The 19,285-nt window shown below is 42.5% G+C and overlaps 1 protein-coding gene across 1 annotated transcript in view; it reads left to right on the top strand.

The window, feature by feature from the left end:
* The window catches only part of NEK11 (NIMA related kinase 11), a 242,372-nt gene extending 224,526 nt beyond the window's left edge, over positions 1-17,846 (top strand). Inside the window, 1 exon segment of the mRNA XM_013061426.2 lies at positions 17,012-17,846. Coding sequence (XP_012916880.2) covers positions 17,012-17,282 — 271 coding nt within the window. The 3' untranslated portion in view covers positions 17,283-17,846.
* Positions 17,847-19,285: the final 1,439 nt, after the last annotated feature.

Below are 19,285 nucleotides of genomic sequence, written 5' to 3'. Positions count from 1 at the left end.
GAAATAAAACAATCCAACCTCCGCAAATAGCATGTACCACTCACTTTATATTCCTTAGGGCAAGAAATTCTAAATTGAAACATTCTAATTAGGTTGATTAAATGAAATTGCCAGTATTTCACTATTATTTAACCTGTGAGAGTGGTAATGTCAAATGGTTCAACAAAAACTTGCAATTTAATTCTTTCTGTTTCTTCCCAAGTGAATCCCAAGACTACCCACATATTAGACCTAATTGAAACTTTTTTTTCCGCACGATGTGATTTCTGCGATTTCAGGCCCAGAAACAAAGAAGAGAAAAATTATTAACATGGTTTTATGCATGATTGTCACTTCCCAGTCAGATCATCAGTAAGATTAAATTAAAATACAATATTTCCTGAGATGGAGGGGAAAAGATTTTCTGCTTATTAAAAAGAGACTTCTAGCTGATACGGAATCAGGAGTTAGGAACAAACATGGGCAAGCAAACCCGGCAAACCACCAAACAAATTGTGATTCATAATCTCCAACGTGAGCAAGGCTGGTGTCCTCCTTTTAAAACCAACAGGATGCTGAGAGTGTGTGATGAGTCCATGATCATCACTGATGCAAATCCGTGCACCAGATATCCAGGGAGAATGAAAGAGAAGAAGGGGTGAGAGAGAAACAGTTCTTCAGCCTGAGATCGATGGAAGTCCCTTTTCTATTCCTCTTATCAGTTTTAAAACTCATATTGTTAAAAGTAAATTTAGTAATGCTGTAGAGGATGTGAAATGATGTCCCAGAGCTTGGTAAGCTGGCCTGACTGTATCAGAATTCCCTGTCAAAAGCAAATTCATAGCTTTAAATGCTTTTCAGAATCTTGCTATTCAAAGTGTGATCCAGAGCTCCAGCCAGGGTTTCTCAGACTCTGAAGTGCATACGAATCATTTGGGGTCTTATTTTTGGCTTTTTTGTTTTTGTTTTGTTGATTCAGGAGCTGCTGTTCATTATTAAATGTCTAAACTGGTCCTTAGAAATTCTTGACTTTGACTAGTATGAATGAATATGTGAAAGAACTGTGATCTTTCTTTTTTTTTTTTTTTGTCAACATGATAAACATACTCTAATCCGCATCACCTATTTCACCCATTGCCCAACCCCTCCTCCCCTCTGGTAACCACCAGTTTGTTCTCTGTCATTAAGTCTGTTTCTTCCGGAGCCTGGCTCAGAAGAGCACATGACTCTTGATCTCGGGGTCATAAGTCTGAGCGTGATGTTGGGTGTAGAGGTTACTTAAATAAAAACTTTTTTAAAAAGTCTGTTTCTTGGTTTGTCTCTCCCTCTCTCTCTCTTTTTCTTTTTCCTCTGCTCTTTTTTTTGTTTGTTTTTTTCTTGAATTCCACGTACGAGTGAAGTCTTGTGGTATTTGTCTTTTCTGACTGACTTATTTTGTTTAGCATTATACTCTCTAGATCCATCCATGGTATTACAAATGGCAAAATTTCATTCTTTTTATGGCTGAGTAATATTCCATATTTACATACGTCTTTCTCCAGTCATCTATTGATGGATACTTGAGCTGCTTCCATAATTTGGCTATTGTAAAAAATGCTGAAATAAACATAGGGGTGAATGCATCCCTTTAAATTAGTGTTTTTGTGTTTTGGGGTAAATACCCAGGTGTGCAGTTACTGGATCACAAGGTAGTTCTATTGTTCAATGTTTTGAGGAGCCTCTATACTGTTCTCCAGAGTGGCTGCAGCAGTTTGCATTCCCACCAACAGTGCAAGAGGCTTCCCCTTTCTCTACCTCCTGTCCAATACCTATTGTTGTGTGTGTGTTTTAGAAGGAGAGAGAGTACGTGTGTGCGAGCGGGGGTTGGGGGCGGAGGGAGAGGGAGAGAGAATCTTAAGTAAGCTCCACACTCAGCATGGAGCCTGGTGTGGTGCTTGTACCCACAATCCTCAGATCATGACCTGAGATGAAATTGAAAGTGGGATGCTTAACCGACTGAGCCACCCAGGTGCTTCTCTTGGGGTTTCGATTGTAGTCATTCTGACAGGTGTGAGATGATATCTCATTGTAGTTTTGGTTTGCATTTCCCTGATGATGAGTGATGTTGAGCATCTTTTCATGTGTCTGTTGGCCATCTGGATGTCTTCTTTTTTTTTTTTTTTAAGATTTTATTTATTTATTTGACAGATGGAGATCACAAGTAGGCAGAGAAGCAGGCAGAGAAAGAGGAGGAAGCAGGCTCCCTGCCGAGCAGAGAGCCCAGTGCAGGGCTTGATCCCAGGACCCTGAGATCATGACCTGAGCCGAAGGCAGAGGCTTTAACCCACTGAGCCACCCAGGTGCCCCAGGATGTCTTCTTTAGAGAAATGTCGGTTCATGTCTTCTGTCCATTTTTTAATTGGATTATTTGTATTTGGGATGTTGAGTTGTATAAGTTCTTTATATATTTTGGACACTAACCCTTTACTGGATATGTCATTTGCAAATGTCTTCTCCTATTTCATAGGTTGCCTTTTAGTGTTGTCGATTGTTTCCTGGGCAGAAGTTTCTTATTTTTTTTTAAAAGATTTTATTTATTTATTTGACAGAAAAAGATCACAAGTAGGCAGAGAGGCAGGCAGAGAGAGAGAGAGAGAGAGAGGGAAGCAGGCTCCCTGCTGAGCAGAGAGCCGGATGCAGGACTCGATACCAGGACCCAGAGATCATGACCTGAGCCAAAGGCAGTGGCTCAACCTACTGAGCCACCCAGGTGCCCCAGAAGTTTCTTATTTTGATGTAGTCCCAATAGTTTATTTTACTTTTATTTCCCTTGCCTCAGGAGACATACTAGAATAAATGTTGCTTGGGTCAGTGTCAGAAAAATTACTGCTTGTGCTATCTTCCAGGATTTTTATGATTTTAGGTCTCACATTTAGGTCCTTGATTCATTTTGAGTTTATTGCTGTGTATGGTGTAAGAAAGTGGTCCAGCTTCATTCTTCTGCATGTAGCTGTCCAGTTTTCCCAACAACATTTGTTGAAAAGACTATCTTTTTACCGATGTATATTCTTTCCTTCTTTATTGAAGATTAATTGGCCATTTAACTGTGGCTTTATTTCTAGGCTTTCTATTCTGTTCTATTGATCTATGTGTCTGTGTCAGTACCATACTTTTTTTTTATTTCTACAGCTTTATAATGTAACTTGAAGTCTGGAATTGTGATACCTCCAGCTTTGATTTTCTTTTTCAAGATTGTTTTCGCTAATCAGGGTCTTTCGTGATTCCATACAAACTTTGGGATTGTTTTGTCTGGTTCTGTGAAAAATGCTGTTGGTATTTTGATAGGATTGCTTTAAATCTGTAGATAGCTTTGGATAGATGGACATTTTAACAACATTTGTTCTTCCAACCCACGAGCATGGAATATCTTTCCATTTCTTTGTGTCGTCTTCAATTTCTTCCATCAGTGTTTTAGAGTTTTTTTGGAATACAGGTCTTTGACCTCTTTGGTTAGGTTTATTCTTAGGTATCGTACTTGTTTTGGTGCAATTGCAAATGGAATTGTTTTCTTAAGTTCTCTTTGTTGCTTCGTTATTCCTGTATAGAAATGCAACAGATTTCTGTATATTGATTTTATATATATATATATTATATTGATTTTATCTATATATAATTTTATATATGTATATAGTTTATATATACAAACTTTTGGGTTTTCTATGTATAATATAGCTTCTGCAAATGGTAAAAGTTTTACTTCCTCACCAGTTTGGAAGCTTTTAATTTCTTCTTGTTGTCTGATTGCTAGGACTTCTAGTACTATAGTAGTTGAATAAAAGTGGTGAGAGTAGACATCCTTGTCTTGTTCCTGACTTTAGGGGAAAAGTTCTGTTTTTCATCATTGAATATGATGTTAACTGTGGGTTTTTCATTGATGCCCTTTATTATGTTGAAGTAAGTTCCCTCTTAACTCTACTTTGTTGAGGGTTTTTATCATGAATGGTTGTTGTACCTTGTCAGATGTTTCTTCTGCATCTATTGAAATGATCATAGGGTTTTTATCCTTTCTGTTACCGATGAGATGTATCCTGTTGATTGATTTGCAAATATTGAACCACCCTTGCATCCTCAGGAATAAATTCTACTTGTTAGTGGTAAATGATTTTTTAATGTATTGTTGCATTCAGTTTGCTACTATTTTGTTGAGGATTTTTGCATCTATGTTCATTAGAGATAATGGCCTGTAGTCAGTTTTGTTGGTCTTTTCAAAGAACCAGCTCTAGGTTTCATTAATCTGTTCTACTGTCTTTGTTGTTTTTTAGTTTCATATCATTTATTAATTCTCTGGTCTTTATTATTTCCTTCCTTCTGCTAATTTGGGGTTTTATGTGTTCTTATTCTAGCTCCTCTAGGTGTAAGGTTAGGTTGTTTATTTGAGGGTTTTTTTTTTTTTTTGTTTTGTTTTTTTGCTGCTTGTGGTAGGCATCTATTGCTATAAACTTCCCTGTTAGGACCACTTTTGTATGCCAAAGGTTTTGGACCCATTCAGGGTCTTAAATAAAAATCCTGATAGAGCAAGTCTTGGGTGGGATCTGAGATCCTGCATTTCTTTTTTTTTTTTTTTTTTTTAAGATTTTATTTATTTATTTGACAGAGAGATGGAGACTACTAGTAGGCAGAGCAGCAGGCAGAGGGAAAGGGAGAAGCATGGGATCATGACCTGAGCCGAAGGCAGCTGCTCAACTGACTAAGCCACCCAGGTGCCTCAAGATCCTACATTTCTAACCAGCTGTCCTTCGATGTGATGCTGGAGTCTGGACCACGTTTTGAGTGCCCAGGTTTCAGTAGAAACAGCTACATCCTTCAACAGCTCATCCTTCAGGTCCCCTGTACTGAGCCCTGAAGACAGGAAACTCAGCTCCCCTTTGGTAACCTCATTCAACTGTTTCTACCTGTAAAATGGGATTAACAAAGCCAGGCTGTAAGTCCCTGGAGGCGGACTCTCCCAGCAGTATGAAGGTCTTCTAATTTGGAGATTATCTGATCCAATCCTTCCCCCTCCACTCCACAACTTGCCTGTGCCTGAAGGCGGTTGCCAGAGAGCCTGCTGAGTTTGCATTTCTCTCCCATCCCACTGGACTCGGGGGAAGGGCTTCTCGCAGATACTCTCAGACAAGTGGAAGTAGCTACAAAAGCCATTTTCAAAACTACTCGGCAAAACTCACCTTAATGAGGGATCTTCTCCTTTGGCTTCAGGACAGGAGACAATTAAAAAACCCAGTGTTTCCAAGTGAAAGGCTTTAAGGGAGTTCCTGCCTGTCCTGCCCACTCCCCACAGCATGTGAAAGCCCCGCTCAATTTTCATTTGTCCCAGCCTGTCAAGAGCAGCTGCCAGCTTCGATCATTATTTTGAAACTCATTTCAGTCTTTCAATGCAATTCACCAGAGAATGAGGTATTGATTCCCCATTCTCAGTTGTTTTTCCTAAGGCCTGCACCACATTGGCCTTCCTGGTCTCTCTCTGTCTCTAGGCCTCCTCCCTCCCTCCCCCTTGCTCTGGAATTCATGTCACTCTCCTGGTAAGTGTGCTGTGATAAGACCTCTCTGTAGTCCTTGAGGGAGAGGTATAATAAAGGCAACATATGGACATGTTGGAGAGACAAAATAATAAAAATCGTCATTTTTTATTTATGGAGAAACATTTTGATTTGGACATAAAATGATACAAATCTAATGTAAAAATGCTTAAGGAGTTAGGACTAGAAAGGAGTGTTCTCGTTTCATGAGTCTATTCTCCTATGCACTGGAATTGCTGCAATGCCATGTGTGAAGGCCTGCAGGTCGTCTTGTCACTGGGGACTTTGATGACAGTTTAGCCAAGTAAATTTCACACTATGTGTGGATAACCATATAATTGGCCAAACTAGGACACTTCTGACAATGGAATGGGCACCACTGGTGATCTTCTGTGTCAGGCAAGTGCTGAGACTGTCTCAGGTTAACCAAGATGTAACCCTCCCAAATACAGATAGTTTGTAATGTGATACCCAGTGATAGTCTGGCATTGAGAGCTAACTGTGTCCAAGGAAAATTGCACCCAATAGACTTAAGCAGGCAAGGAAGATTTTTCAAGACTGTAGCAACAGGGAGCTCAGTCGGTTAAGCATCTGCCTTTGGCTCAGGTCATGATCTCAGGGTCCTGGGATCAGCTCTGGTTGTCCAGCTCCCTGCTCAGCTGGGCATCTGCTTGTCCCTCACCCCCTCCCTCATCCCCATTGGTGTTCTCGCTCTCTCTAAAATAAATAAATGAAATCCTTTTTTTTTAAAAAAAAGACTGTTGCAATAGGAGAGAGAGCTTGAACTCAGCTCCCAATACCACAGGAGCAGAGGATTTATGGAGAGCGAGCTGCGGGGATTGGGGGAGGTCAGTGGATGGAAAGTTACTAATAGGAACTGGGTTAGATATCAAGAGTGAGGACTGACTCAAGTTTGGTCAAGGAGAGAACCTTTGGGGAACCTCACCAAATGACAGGCAGCTTTTGGAATTTACTCTTCTCCCAGGAAACTCATAGTTTCTCACATCCTTGCCCTGACAAACCCTTCCAAACATATTAAGGCTATAATTGCTTTTCCTTTGTGATTTATCTTCATTTTCCTTTGCAAATCCAATTATTCTTATTGTGTTTGAATAGGAAATTTATTTTCAGATCTCTCCTTCTATTTCAGCAAAGCTGGGGTGAAAATGACTTTTGAAAAATAAAAAATGTGGTTTGAATTGATTAAGGGAAGCACAGTGATTCAGCTAGGAAGGACGTAATCAAGTGGCCAATATTTCACAGTGCATCTTTTAGGGGGCTGCTTAGTGAATAGAACGAAAAGCAAGGAGACTTACTTATTCTGTATTTACTTCATATGTATGGCCATCCCAGTGGGGGCCCAGTAAAGGATCCTCTGTCCTTATCACAGTAAATCTTGCTCATTTGTCTACAATGTAAGTGTTCGTTAGATGAACTCCTTGGTACTTTACAGGGCTTTTCAGAAATTCCAAGTTCTGATTTTTAAACCATTCTCTCTCTCCCTGGGTTGTATTTTCTTGTTATAAAATATTCATGTTGACGCCACTGTAAAGGATCAGTGTCTTCTCTTTGCATCCAGGATCGAGGACTCCTTACCTCAGCTTCCCGGGTCCCTGCTCCTGCTTAACCATCTGCTTTGTCTCCTATCCTCTCTTCCTCCAAATTAGGCCCCAACCACCTCAGTTTTCTTCCTTACAGGGCTTATAGTGCCTGGTCATGCCCTCTTCTGTCAGTTGGGAGTGCTCCTGTCCCACATCCTGGCAGGGATGACTCATCTTTACTGTTCAAGTCTCCATTCAAATGTCATTCCTACTCCTACCCTCAGATAGATCTTTCTTAATTGCATCAGCAAAGCAGCCTCCCTCCTCCAGTACCTCCCAGCCCCAGGCCAATGGGGGATGCTGGGCCTCTGCTACGGACCATGCCACTTTGGCCAACCTCTAGCCGTACCCCTCCTCATGAAGCAACAAATCCAAGGGGCCAAAGGAATTTGCACACTCAGAGCCTGTGTCTCCTCTTCTAGAACATGCCCTAGTTATCTAGGGCCTTGCTGTTCTTTCCTCAGAGGGCCCCAAACCCATTTCCAGAGTCTGTGGGCCTCTGCTTCAGGTCTCTCCTCCCATGAGTGGTCTGGGCTGCCGGTTCTCACACCCCTAATCCTGAGGGGGACCACCGGGAAACTATTTGCAGAAAGCATGAGTGAATCTTGGACATAGGGGCTGGGGTATCAAATGTATGTGTAAAAACCCCTCATGGTGGGAAACAGCCAGGCTAGAGGAGAGGGGAATGGGCCAATAACCAGGGATAAATGTCCAGAGGCTGGCTCACCGTGCTCTGCCCTATTCCAACGCAGAACTCTGAGGAGTGTGAGAGTACTGAAGGCACACCTGGCCTTCCAGATCTTTATAAAGTCAAAACGTCAATGTAAAATGTGTATCATATCAATGTAAAAGGTAGACAGACCATGTTGGGGTTTTTTTTAAGATTCTTTTTTTTTAATTTATTTGAGAGAATAAAGAAAGAAAGAGTGTCTGCAGTAGCTGGGGGGAGAGGCAGAGGGACAGGGAGAAGCAGGCACCCCACTTAGCAGGGGGCCTGTTGCAGGACTCCATCCCAGGTCCCTCGGATCATGACCTAAGCCAGAGGCAGACACTTAACCCACTGAGCCACCCAGGCGCCCTGAGGGAGGCCTTATTAACAGTTTGTTATTAAAAGTTTGTTAATTAACAATTTATTAGCTTGGTTCACAACTTTTAATCATTTAGACATGCATGGGCTGCATCAATACTCTTGCTACATCCACACACATGTCTTCTCTTCTTGGTCAGCCATCACACAGAGCCATCCACAGGACAGGGCCTGGTGGGCAGAAGAGGGCTGGTACCAAACATCTTCTGCCCCGACCCTTGCCAGGTGTCCCAACCCTCTTCTGGATAGCCTGCTCTCTCTTCCATCACCATTTCATTTTATTTGCAGCATTGGCAAAAATCTGAAACTACCATGTTTATTTGTTTACTGTCTGCCTTCTTCCCACTAAAAGCTGAGTTCCGTGAGGTCACAAGCTTTTGGCAGCATTCCCAGCACTTGGCCTGTACTAGGTGCTCATTAAAAATGTGCTGATGAAGCAACTTAGTGCGATCTGGGGTCAGGCCCACACTGGCTGCCAGGCTGACTAAGAAAGCTGCTCTGTCCCCAAGGCTTCTGGCCTCATTAGGGAGCAGACCTGAAAGCAAACAGAGTCCTTTGCTTTTAGTATGTGCTCGTCAAGTGGTTAATTAATCTGAAAATAAAAATATAAATGTAGCCATTATTGGGGAGCTTCTACAGGGCAGAGAAAACAGTCTTCAAGGCAAATAAGCTCCAAGGAAAGGGAAAGACAACAAGACACACTCCTGTTCATGTAAGGGGATAAGGGATGAGGGTGCCCTTGATGACCTATCAGAGCTGGTGGAAACTCTTTCCTTTTCTCTATCCCCAAAGAGACATTGCTTGTTGTTTTCCCAGGAGGGGGGAGGGGGAACGTGTTAAACATTTTCCACTGTTCAGCTAGAATGCTGTTTGGAGCAGGAGGCTAACATCCCCTCAGCTGCTGCTCTCTGCCTTATTTAACTTGCACAGCAGACGGTGACATCTGTTGAACAGCACTGCCTTGGCTGCCCCCTCCCTTGGAGGGGCTGGGGGCCTCTGGAGCTCTCCTCTGAGGCCTCCCACATGCCGTGGGGTAGCGGGGCTTCCGGCAGCTGTGCACAGATTTCTGTTGCTTTCCACATGGCCCCATTGTCAAGCGTGAAGCATGGTCCTCTCCACGCAGGACTTTTTAAAAGTAAGGCTTATGTTTTCCCACTCAGAAATATGAGATCATTTTTATTCAAGGTTGATCGGATAGGCCCCTTAAAGACAATCCATTTGAAATTGGGAGGAAAGTATAATAACGCTGAAAGCCGCACCTAAACGGAGCTCTGCCTTGAAAACCAACAACTAAAAATCACAAAAGTGATCTTATATTTTGCAAAATTAGGTTACTGTATCTCTATGTGCTAATTCTTAGAATAAATCCTAGAGATGCATATATTTTTAATTAAAGTTGTATGATATCACCATATTCCTTTTTCTATTTGGCTTTCAGGGTATCTGTTCATTTGTCCACTATGTATTTATTGTGTACTTACTACATATCAGGCACTGTTCTAGGTCATGGGATCAGTGAACAAGAAAGGTGAAAACAATCCATGCCCTATGGCATATTCTGTAGTGGAATGACTGACAGGTTATAAAATATTATGGAAGAACAGAGTGTGCTGGAGAGTATCAAGTGCTAAGACAATACAAAGCAGGGAAAGAGAATAGGCAGTAAAGAATGGGAGTAAAAGTTACAGTTTTAAAGAGGGTAGTCTGGATAGTCTCTCTGAAAAGATCACATGAGGCACAGACCTGGAGCAGATGAAGGAGAGAGATAGGCATGTCTGGAGAAAGAGCATTCCCATCAGAGGGAACAGCAGGTGTGAAGGCCATGAGGTAGAATGTGCCTGGGGTATTCAAAGAAGCTCAAGGGGCCATTGTAACAGGAATGGAGGGAGGAAAGAGGAGGATGGAGGAGATGAATTTGGAAAGCATGGTGATAAGATGGTTCAAGATATTTTAGACCACCGGAAGGACATTGACTTCACTCTGACTGAGATGAGGAGCCCAAGACAGGGTTTTGAGCAGGGGAGTGAAGGGATTTGATTTACTCTGGTTGATGAACTGATAACAGACTATGGGGGGGGGTAGGAGTGGAAGACCGACTGAAAGGCCACTGTAGCAATCAGGTGAGAGCATGTGGTGGCTTAGACCAGGGAGGTAGTGGTGGAGATGATGGAAATGACCAAAGTCTGCCTCCTGCATACAGTTTGAAAACGGAGCTGATAGGATTTATTAACTGGTCTGGTTATGAGAGACACTGGACTATTGGAATAAGAGAGAAAGAGAGGAATCAAGATGACTCAAAGATTTTTGGGCCGAGCAACTGGAAAGGAGGAGCTCATATGGACAGAAATGGGGAAGGCTGCAGCATTAGGATATTTGGAGAGGAAGCTCAGAAATCCAACTGGGCATAAGATTTTTACCTATTGGTCAAGTGGAGATACCAAGTGAGCAGCACGCTCAGGGCATTCTTTCTTGAGCCTCCAGAAACTTACCTCACAAGCCGCTTCCTTTCCTTATGAGGACACCCTGTTTCTTACAGTATAGAGGGGACAAAGCTGTAGAGAAGAATCAAGAGCTAGACACCTGAAAACAACAAGATACTGTTACTACCAGGGCATCTTTTAGATCCAAGAGAAGGAAGGAAATTCTTGAACTGTTATAGCTCTCTGCTAATGTCCCAAGATAATGGGAGGCTCTACTCTTATCTTTCAGCTAATACACAAAAGGAGAGAGAGCTAGAGGGTGGGAGCTGGGCAACACATAGGCAAGGGCAACACAAATTGAGGGACAGTCTACAAAGCAACTTCCTTCAAACCTTTAAATGTGTCAAGGTCATTGAAGAAAACTAAAGAGGCACAACAACTAAATACAGCAAATGATTATTTTGACCTGGGTCCTTGTATTATAAGGGGCATGATTAGACAATTTGGGAAACTTGAATGGATGAGATTATTAGATGACAGTAATGTATCAACATTAATTTCCTGATCTTGATAGCCATTCTGCAGTTATGTGGAAAAGTGTCTTCATTTGTAGAAAATACACACCAAGTATGGAAGGGAAGGGGCATCAGGTTAGCAGCTTATTTTCAAAAGGCTCAGGGAGAAAAAGAATTCTTAGTATTACACTTCCAACTTTCCTCTGTGAGACTGCTGCAAAATTAAATTAATATTTAAAACATGAAGACAGGGGGTCCTGGCTGGCTTGGTCCATAGAGTGTGTGACTCTTGATCTTGGGGTTGTGAATTCAAGCCCAACATAGGGTGTAGAGATTACTAAAAAATAAATAACCTTAAAAAAACAAACAAACAAACAAACTAACTAACAACAAAAAAGTGAGGATATTTTTGTTTTACATCTTCTTCAGAGCCCCTAAGAGAGATAGATAATTAGAGGGCACGGAGAGCAGTCAATGTTGATGGGTAAATAGAAGTGATAAAATATATTGTTTGCAAGTTAAAAAGTAAACATAAGAGAAAGTCAGTGAGGGAATTTGGAGGATAAGAGATTGAGTTTGGAGGAAACATTGAGGAGAGACAATACTCTCTTGTAGTTAATGGAATTTTTTTAGCTGGAAAATCAGCCAAACACAAGTTGGGGGTTGGCTTCAGGCAGCTGGAGCTTCTTTAGGACCCTAGGGAGGCTTCCTCCAACTCTCCTGCATCCACTATCCATCTGGGCAGGGTGGTGGTCCAGCCTGAAGAGCACAGGCCTATAGATGTGGTGTCTGGACTAAGATGATCTTCAGGATCCCTTAAATACTTAAAGGTCTTTGAATATGAGAATAAAGTTGATAAAAGGAGCATAGGAAGAAACAGATGAAAATATAGTGCTTTTCATTTGAAAATTTAAGTTCTTTTTATTTGACATGCCCACCTACCTAAAGGGGTTGTTCCTGCCCCATCTCTCCTTCTATCCCTCCTTTAGAAAAAGCAAACTTATAACCTCTTCCTTAATGGGAACTGCATAAGGAGCACCCCCTCTCTTCTCAAACCTTGGATAACAGCAAGAGTCCCCTTAAATAGAATTTTCTATTTTATGATTTCTAAAATACTCAGATGCGTCATTGCAGAAATATTATAGCATGTTTTCCAAGTGTCAGAATAAATTTACACTGAAATATTACAATGCTAGAGTACCTATCACTTTTCTTTTGGCTTCAAATGAGTTTGTTTATAATATGCCTGATTTTTTTCATTGACCCATAATTTATTTAGAATAAATAAATTTACAAACATGGTATTATTTTATCCATATCTTTGTTACAGATTTCTATCAATTGTATTGTAATCAGATAACTAGGTTTTGTATAAAATCAATTATTTGAAATGTGTTGAGGCTTGAGTTGCTGTCTAGTATATGGTTAGTTTTTGTAAATGTTATGAAAGTCTGGAAAGAATGAGGGTTTCTAATTGTCAGGGAACGAGAGGGTTCTATATGTGTTTCACAAGTTGAGCTTATTTAAGTATATTCATATTTTCTGTGTTGCTACTGATTTTTCAACTGCTTCACCTATCAGTAACTGAGCAAGGTGTATTGAAATCCGATGCTATGGGGACATTTCTGTCAATTTCTCCCCATTGTGCTTTATGTATTTGGATTCTACTTTATTAGATGCCTACTAGTTTAGAATTTTTATTTCTTCCTGGTGAGTCAAACTGTTTTCATTACCGAGTGGCAATCTTTATTATAATAATGTCTTTTTTTTTTTTTTAAAATCTATTTTGTTTCATGTTAATACAGTTTTCTCCAGCTTTCTTTTGTGTATTTGCCTGGTATATCTTTTTAAAATTTATTTGTTTATTCTCAACCTTTCAATGCCCTGTGTTTTAAGTATACCTCTTGTAAACAAGCTGGATTTTGTTTTTTAGTCAGTATTTGCCCATCTACATTTACTGCAGTTATGAACAGTGGAGGGTACTGAGGTCACAAACAAAATAATCCTTACAGGGAAGGTTAGCTCGAGCAGAGTCTCCAGCCAACAGTTGCACTCAAGATTCTGCTGCCAGGGATGACAGAGCAGAAGGCAAGCACCATTTACAGAAAGGGGCCTGAAAGTCACATGTTCCATAGGGGGTGGGGGGTTTCCATATGTCACCCGAGCATCAACTTCCTTTGTAGAGAGATTTGTTCCATCTTCACCCACCAGGTTCAGAGACAGCCATTTGAAATATTAGGTGTGGAGAGAAGGGGTGCAAATCATTCTTAATAAAGATTCCCAATGCTTGTTAACACTAAATGATCACTAAGACTGCATTATTAAGGAGAAAATACATTATACTTGTTCTATTCCCACAGCGGCTCATACGTATTTAATGTTCAGGGATTTCTTATATTCTATAAAATTGTTTTCAAGCTTTCCTTAAACTATGCCTGAAGAGTAATCTATGTGTTCTCTTAATGCTTTCTGCTAAAATAGGTTTTCATGATTATTTCTACAAAATTACTTTTATTTTTTCCTTCCATTCTGCCACTGGCTTTCTTGGGTCTTTTTTTTTTTTTTTTTTAAGTTCACTCAAAGAAGATAAAACCATTTAAAATAGTGTCTTAACCAGAGGTAGAACTATAAAACTATTTGAAGCTTGAAGCTACACTGAAATTGGACTCTAGTATCATCCAGCATTGGGAAAGAAACAATAAAGCAATGGCAGACAAGCACCTGGTAGGTGACAGGTACTGTGCTAGGATATGTGTGTGTGTGTGTGTGTGTGTGTGTGTGTGTGTAATCTCCATGTAAACATGGAAATTCAAGGCTCACAGAGGTTAAGCAACTGGCCTAAGATCACATGGCCAGCGACAGGTAGAGCCAGGATTCCACTCCAGTGTCTGAGTCTGTAGCAATGAAAAGTGAGTCCTGGAGTGAAACTACTGGAATTCATGCCCCACATCCACCACTTAAAAAAAAATTGTGTGGCAATGGGCAAGTTATTTGATCCCCTCTCGTAGCTCAGTTTCCTCATGCTTGATTGGAAATAACAATATCATATCCATAGGATTTAATGGGATGATATGAGGAGATGCTCAGAATAGAGCCTGGCACACAAAGAAGGCTCAAAAACTGTTAGTTATTATGGTTTCAGAGGACATTTTAGGGCTTCTTTCTCATCAATAGGTGCTGTTACTAGTCAGATTCCAAGTTTGTTTGTTTGTTTGTTTGTTTCTCTGAGAGAGAGAAAGCCAGTGCACATGTGGGGGGAGGGGCAAAGGGTGAGAGAGAAAGACTTTCCAGCAGACTCCCAGCTGACCTCGGCACCCAATGCGGGGCTAGATCCCACAACCCTGTGATCATGACCTGAGCCAAAATCAAGAATCTGACTCTTAACCCTCTGAGCCAACTAGGTGCCGAGATACCAAAGTTTCTTGAACATTACGTTCATCTGGTTCTCACCCTTGTCTTCACATGCCCTCCTCACCTGCCAAGCTGACTCACTGATTTCCCAGTGTTCTCACTACCGGCTGCTGCCTGGCTTTTCTCCAGCTGTTATGGCCCAAGTAAGACTGTGCCTTCTCTTCCTCGATGGGGTGTTTGATTTTCTCAGATTTCATAGCACTTTGTGTTTATTAAGAGTTTTTTCCCACCATATCAAGGTTGCCTGAGACACCCTTTAGATACCCAGTTGGTGATATCAAGTGGGCAGTTGATTCACAAGCCTGGAGTGCCAGGTGAAGGACAGGGTGGGCATACAGGAAGTCCTCAGCCTATAAATCTTATTAAAGATTTATGAAATGTAGAGGCCGAGATGAGGAGGAAGAAGAGTCAGCTGAAGAGGCTAAGAAGAAGCAGAGAGTGTAATAGGAAAAGCTCCTGGCGAAGGTAGTATCACCAAAAGCAATAGAAGGAAGGGTTTGAAGGAGAGAGTAGCCAGCTGTTGAATGTCAAGTAAGATAGTTCAGAGAAGAGACCAGAGGAAACAGCCACATGAAGGTCATTGCAAGAGTAGTTTATAGAAGGAACGAGGACCAAGGCCCAAGAGGAGTGGATTGAAGGAGAGTGTGCAGTCAGAAAGTGGCAACAGCAAAAACAACAACAACAACAAAAGCAAACAAACAAAAAAACTCTCCAAACTGATTTTTCTTTTCACCAAATTCACTGATGAAGAATAAAGAAGCATTTCTTAAGGTTAAAGTCCTAAGAATATTTATGCATTTGACCCAATAATTCCATTCTCACAACTTTAAAAAACCTTTTAATCCCACTCAACGTATATATAGAAAAATGCAGAAATCACATAGGCACATATGAGTTTTCAAAGAGGGAACACTCCTGTAATTTGCCTCGCTCACAGAAATTTGATGCCAGAAAATATTCCTCTGGATGAAAAAGCTGCGCTCCTAAGGATGCTGGCTCAGTGCTATAGGGAAGAACGCTAAATGCTAGGTGGAGGAATGACTCGGTAAATGTTGCCACATAAATTCAGTGGAACAGTGTGGAGCATTAAAAATGACAGTTTTGAACTGGAGAACAAAATTCGCAAAACTTGAATGCCCTTGAGGCAGGTGGGCAGGTGAAATCCAAGAAGCAGCCTGTTCTAAAACCATGCAAGGAAGGTGGGCTTGGGGCGGTAAAGAAATGCAGAGGGGAGAGTGCGAGCTGTGCCTAGACTTCCACACCAAAACGCTCAAGAAAGTAACACACTGGGACGCCTGGGTGGCGCAGTCAGTTAAGGCTCTTAGTTTTGGCACAGATGGTGAACTCAAGGTCGTGGGGTCAAGTCCCACGCTAGGCTCTGTGCTCAGTGGGGAGCATGCTTAAGATTCTCTCTCCCTCTCCCTCTGCCCCTTCCTCTCTAAAATCAATCAATCAATCCAAAAAAGAAAAGAAAAGAAAAGAAAAAAATGAAGCATAGTGCTGATCAAACAAAATATGCCCTGGGCCTAGCTGTACTTGAAGGGCTTTCATTTGTGACCCTCGCTGGAGGTAAAGGAAAAATACAGGCAACATAAACACACCAGGTATGGCCGCTGTTGATTCTGACAACGCACAGGCCACGGCTGCAGGAGGACAAGGGCCAGAGGTGAGCACAGAAAAACCAACGTTAGCCCGGGTGGGGGCCAGGCCAAATGACCTCACCCCTTCAAGCCTCGGTTTCTCCATCTGTAAAACAAGGGAATTAAAAAATGCCTCCTTCATAGAGCTGTGGTAAAGGTTAAGTGTGTAGAAAAGTGCGTTCCCTTCCTTTGCCTCTTCTTCCCTGTTGTTACTTTTATTGTTCTCATTAATACTATTTCTGACCTTATATCCAGCTCTCCTCCTCCCCCTCGTTCTCCCAACTCCAGCCACACTAGCCTTCTCGATATTTCTCCAAGGTGATTTAGCCTCAGGGTCCCCATTTTCTCCCCCTACTGTTGGCCTCACTTCCTGTGGGTCTCTTGCCCAGGGACACCTCCTCTCAGAGGAGTCTCTCTCGCTCTCTCTTCCGGCTTTATTGTTCTTCATTGCACATAGCGCTGCCTGACATTTTATTATTTATGTATTTTTTTTAAAGTTATCTCTTTATTCTCTACCCTAGAAGGTAAGCTCTATGAAGGTAGGAATTTACCTCACTTGTTTAATGCTGTGTTCACAGTATAGGCACCTGGCACATAATAGACATTCAGGAAGAATTTGTTAAGTACTGTTGAGCGTTCAAGGTAGAACCATCATGTCTTATTTTTTCCCTTTCCCCCCAGATCTCAAAGGTGCAATGTTTGTGTAATTAATGATTGTGGATGACTCAAATGTGTAAAACTCCTCTTCCCCCCGCCCCACCCCCTGTAAAACTCCTCTTTATCTCTCCTAACTTGCGTGGCAGGTCAGCCGTGCAGAAGCTGGGAGCTGAAGTGTTTGAGAAGGTCTACAGCTACCTCAAGAGAGCAAGGCACCAGAAGGCCAGTGAAGCCGAGATCCAGGCAGCTCTAGAAAAAGTGGTGCCTCATGCCAGTGACTGTTTTGAAGTTGACCAGCTCCTGTACTTTGAAGAACAGCTGCTGATCACAGTGGGTAAAGGGCCCACACTCCAGAACCCTCACCAACAACTGTCAAAAACAAGCAAATTCAAGGAGGCAAATCCATTCAACACGTAAGGGGGGCTTCATTATGGGAAATGGGCTTTAGTTTCAGTTTCTTGTCAGGAGGAGTGAGTCCTTTAGAGAATATTAAACCGATCTGCCTCTACTCTGAGTCCTGGGCCAGTCAGTGTTGGTCTATACTCGGAGGAAAGCTTATGGGACCGAGTATGGCTTCCTGAAAAGCATTCTCTCAAACATGCCCTCGGCCCTTCCACTGGGACGGACCACCCCTGAGATGGCCTGGAAGAACCCATCTACCCTGAGCCATTTCCACTTGGAGGACCGACTCGGTGCCTCCTGCCTCGAGTCTCATGTGCTCTATGGTCAGCCTGCTCCCTCCTTAGGTCGCTGAACACAGGCCTCTGACACACTGAGCTGCTGACCAGGAGTCACGAATCTTCGTCTCAAGTGACCTGTTTTGGGCACTTTTGCCCTTCTCTGGCTAACAAGCAAGATGTGTATAAGGACCTGGACTAAAAATCCAAAAAGCAATTCTCTTCTGTGATTTATTCTCCAAGCTCATTCATGGAGTATTGAAGACTTTTATTCTTAATAAATATATTTTACCTGGTTACAAAATAAGTCACCTATTTTATCTTTTCCTTATTTAGAAGTTTGCTGATGAATGTAACACATCTGTGGTGATTACTACCAAGAGCAGCTCACATTAGATTCATTTCGTGCCTATTATGTGTCAGTACTGAGCTCTGTGCTTACAGTTTAAAGGGCCTTCTGTCATTCGATCTATTCACCCACGAGAGAGTCAGAGAGAGGAGAGATTACCCCCTTGTTTGAGCGAACTGCTTATTTATTCAGCTACCAGAGCTGAGCTGAGCTGTCACCACCCCCTCCCCCGGGGTCTGTCTGATTCCCGCGCTGGAATCTTAACCACTAGGCATGTGGGTTTTCAACCAAGAAGCTACATCAGACTTTGTCGAGGAGCTTAAACATACACACGTTTAGGGGCACCTGGGTGGCTCAGTGGGTTAAAGCCTCTGCCTTCGGCTCAGGTCATGATCTCAGGGTCCTGGGATCAAGCCCCACATCGGGTTCTGCTCAGCGGGGAGCCTGCCTCCCCCTCGTTCTCTCTGCCTGCCTCTCTGCCTACTTGTGATCTCTGTCTGTCAAATAAATAAAATCTTTAAAACAAAATACACACATTTAAACATACTGTTAAAGAACTATCCTGACGCATGTGAGAACACTAGAGAAGGCTTTATTTGGGATGATTAAAATAGGGGAGAGAGACAGGGCTTAACGCCAAACACAGCATGCAAAGCTGGAGATTTATACCCCAGGGTGGGACAGGACAGAGCAGGGCTCGAGGGATGTCAAGTTACAAAGAGAAGACACGTAGAGTAGGGGAGATTGTTGCCAAACTGACTTCACAGGACTCTTGCTGAAGACAGGTCGGGGGTGACCCGAGAGCTGGGGTGGTGGATTCCCACTAAACCACCTTTACAGGATTCTGGCTACACTGGACTCAGCAGGCTGGAGACAGGGCCCACCAGGCGGAGGCCCAGCTGAACGAGCGCTCAGAGGAGCCAGTCTAAAGTTCTGTCAAGGAGAGAAACTTTATAAACACCCAGCCTCAACCCCCTCCTGTCTCTGGGGAGGCATGGGGCCAAAGCCTATCTTCTCTTACAGAACAATCTGGTGAGCCTGACACACGAGTTATCTAGCGGTCAGCATTCTGCCCTCCGCTAATGATGGAGGACACTGAGGCAGAGTGTCCTTACCGACCCGTTATGGTGGTGCCCTGCCCCCGCACAAGGCAGTGCCTTTTAGACTAGTGTTTCTCACATTTGAGTGTCAGCATCAGCATCACCAGGAGTGCTCGTTAAGACAAATTCAGGGCTCATCCCCAGCATTTCTGATTCAATAGGTCTTGGTGGAAATGGCGACTTTGCGTTTCTTACAAGTCCCAGGGGAAGCTGATGCTCCTGGTGTGAGAACCCCCTCAGACCACCGTTTGAGACCCTCCCTCCTGCAGCCTCTCCTCCCTGTGTTGGGAGCAG

The sequence above is a fragment of the Mustela putorius genome, unplaced genomic scaffold (assembly GCF_011764305.1).
Source record: "Mustela putorius furo isolate JIRA1106 unplaced genomic scaffold, ASM1176430v1.1 tig00003834_pilon_pilon_pilon, whole genome shotgun sequence".
In the NCBI taxonomy this organism is placed as follows: Eukaryota; Metazoa; Chordata; class Mammalia; order Carnivora; family Mustelidae; genus Mustela; species Mustela putorius.
The sequence above is the reverse complement of the archived record's forward strand: the minus strand, read 5'-3'. Positions and strand labels throughout refer to the sequence as shown.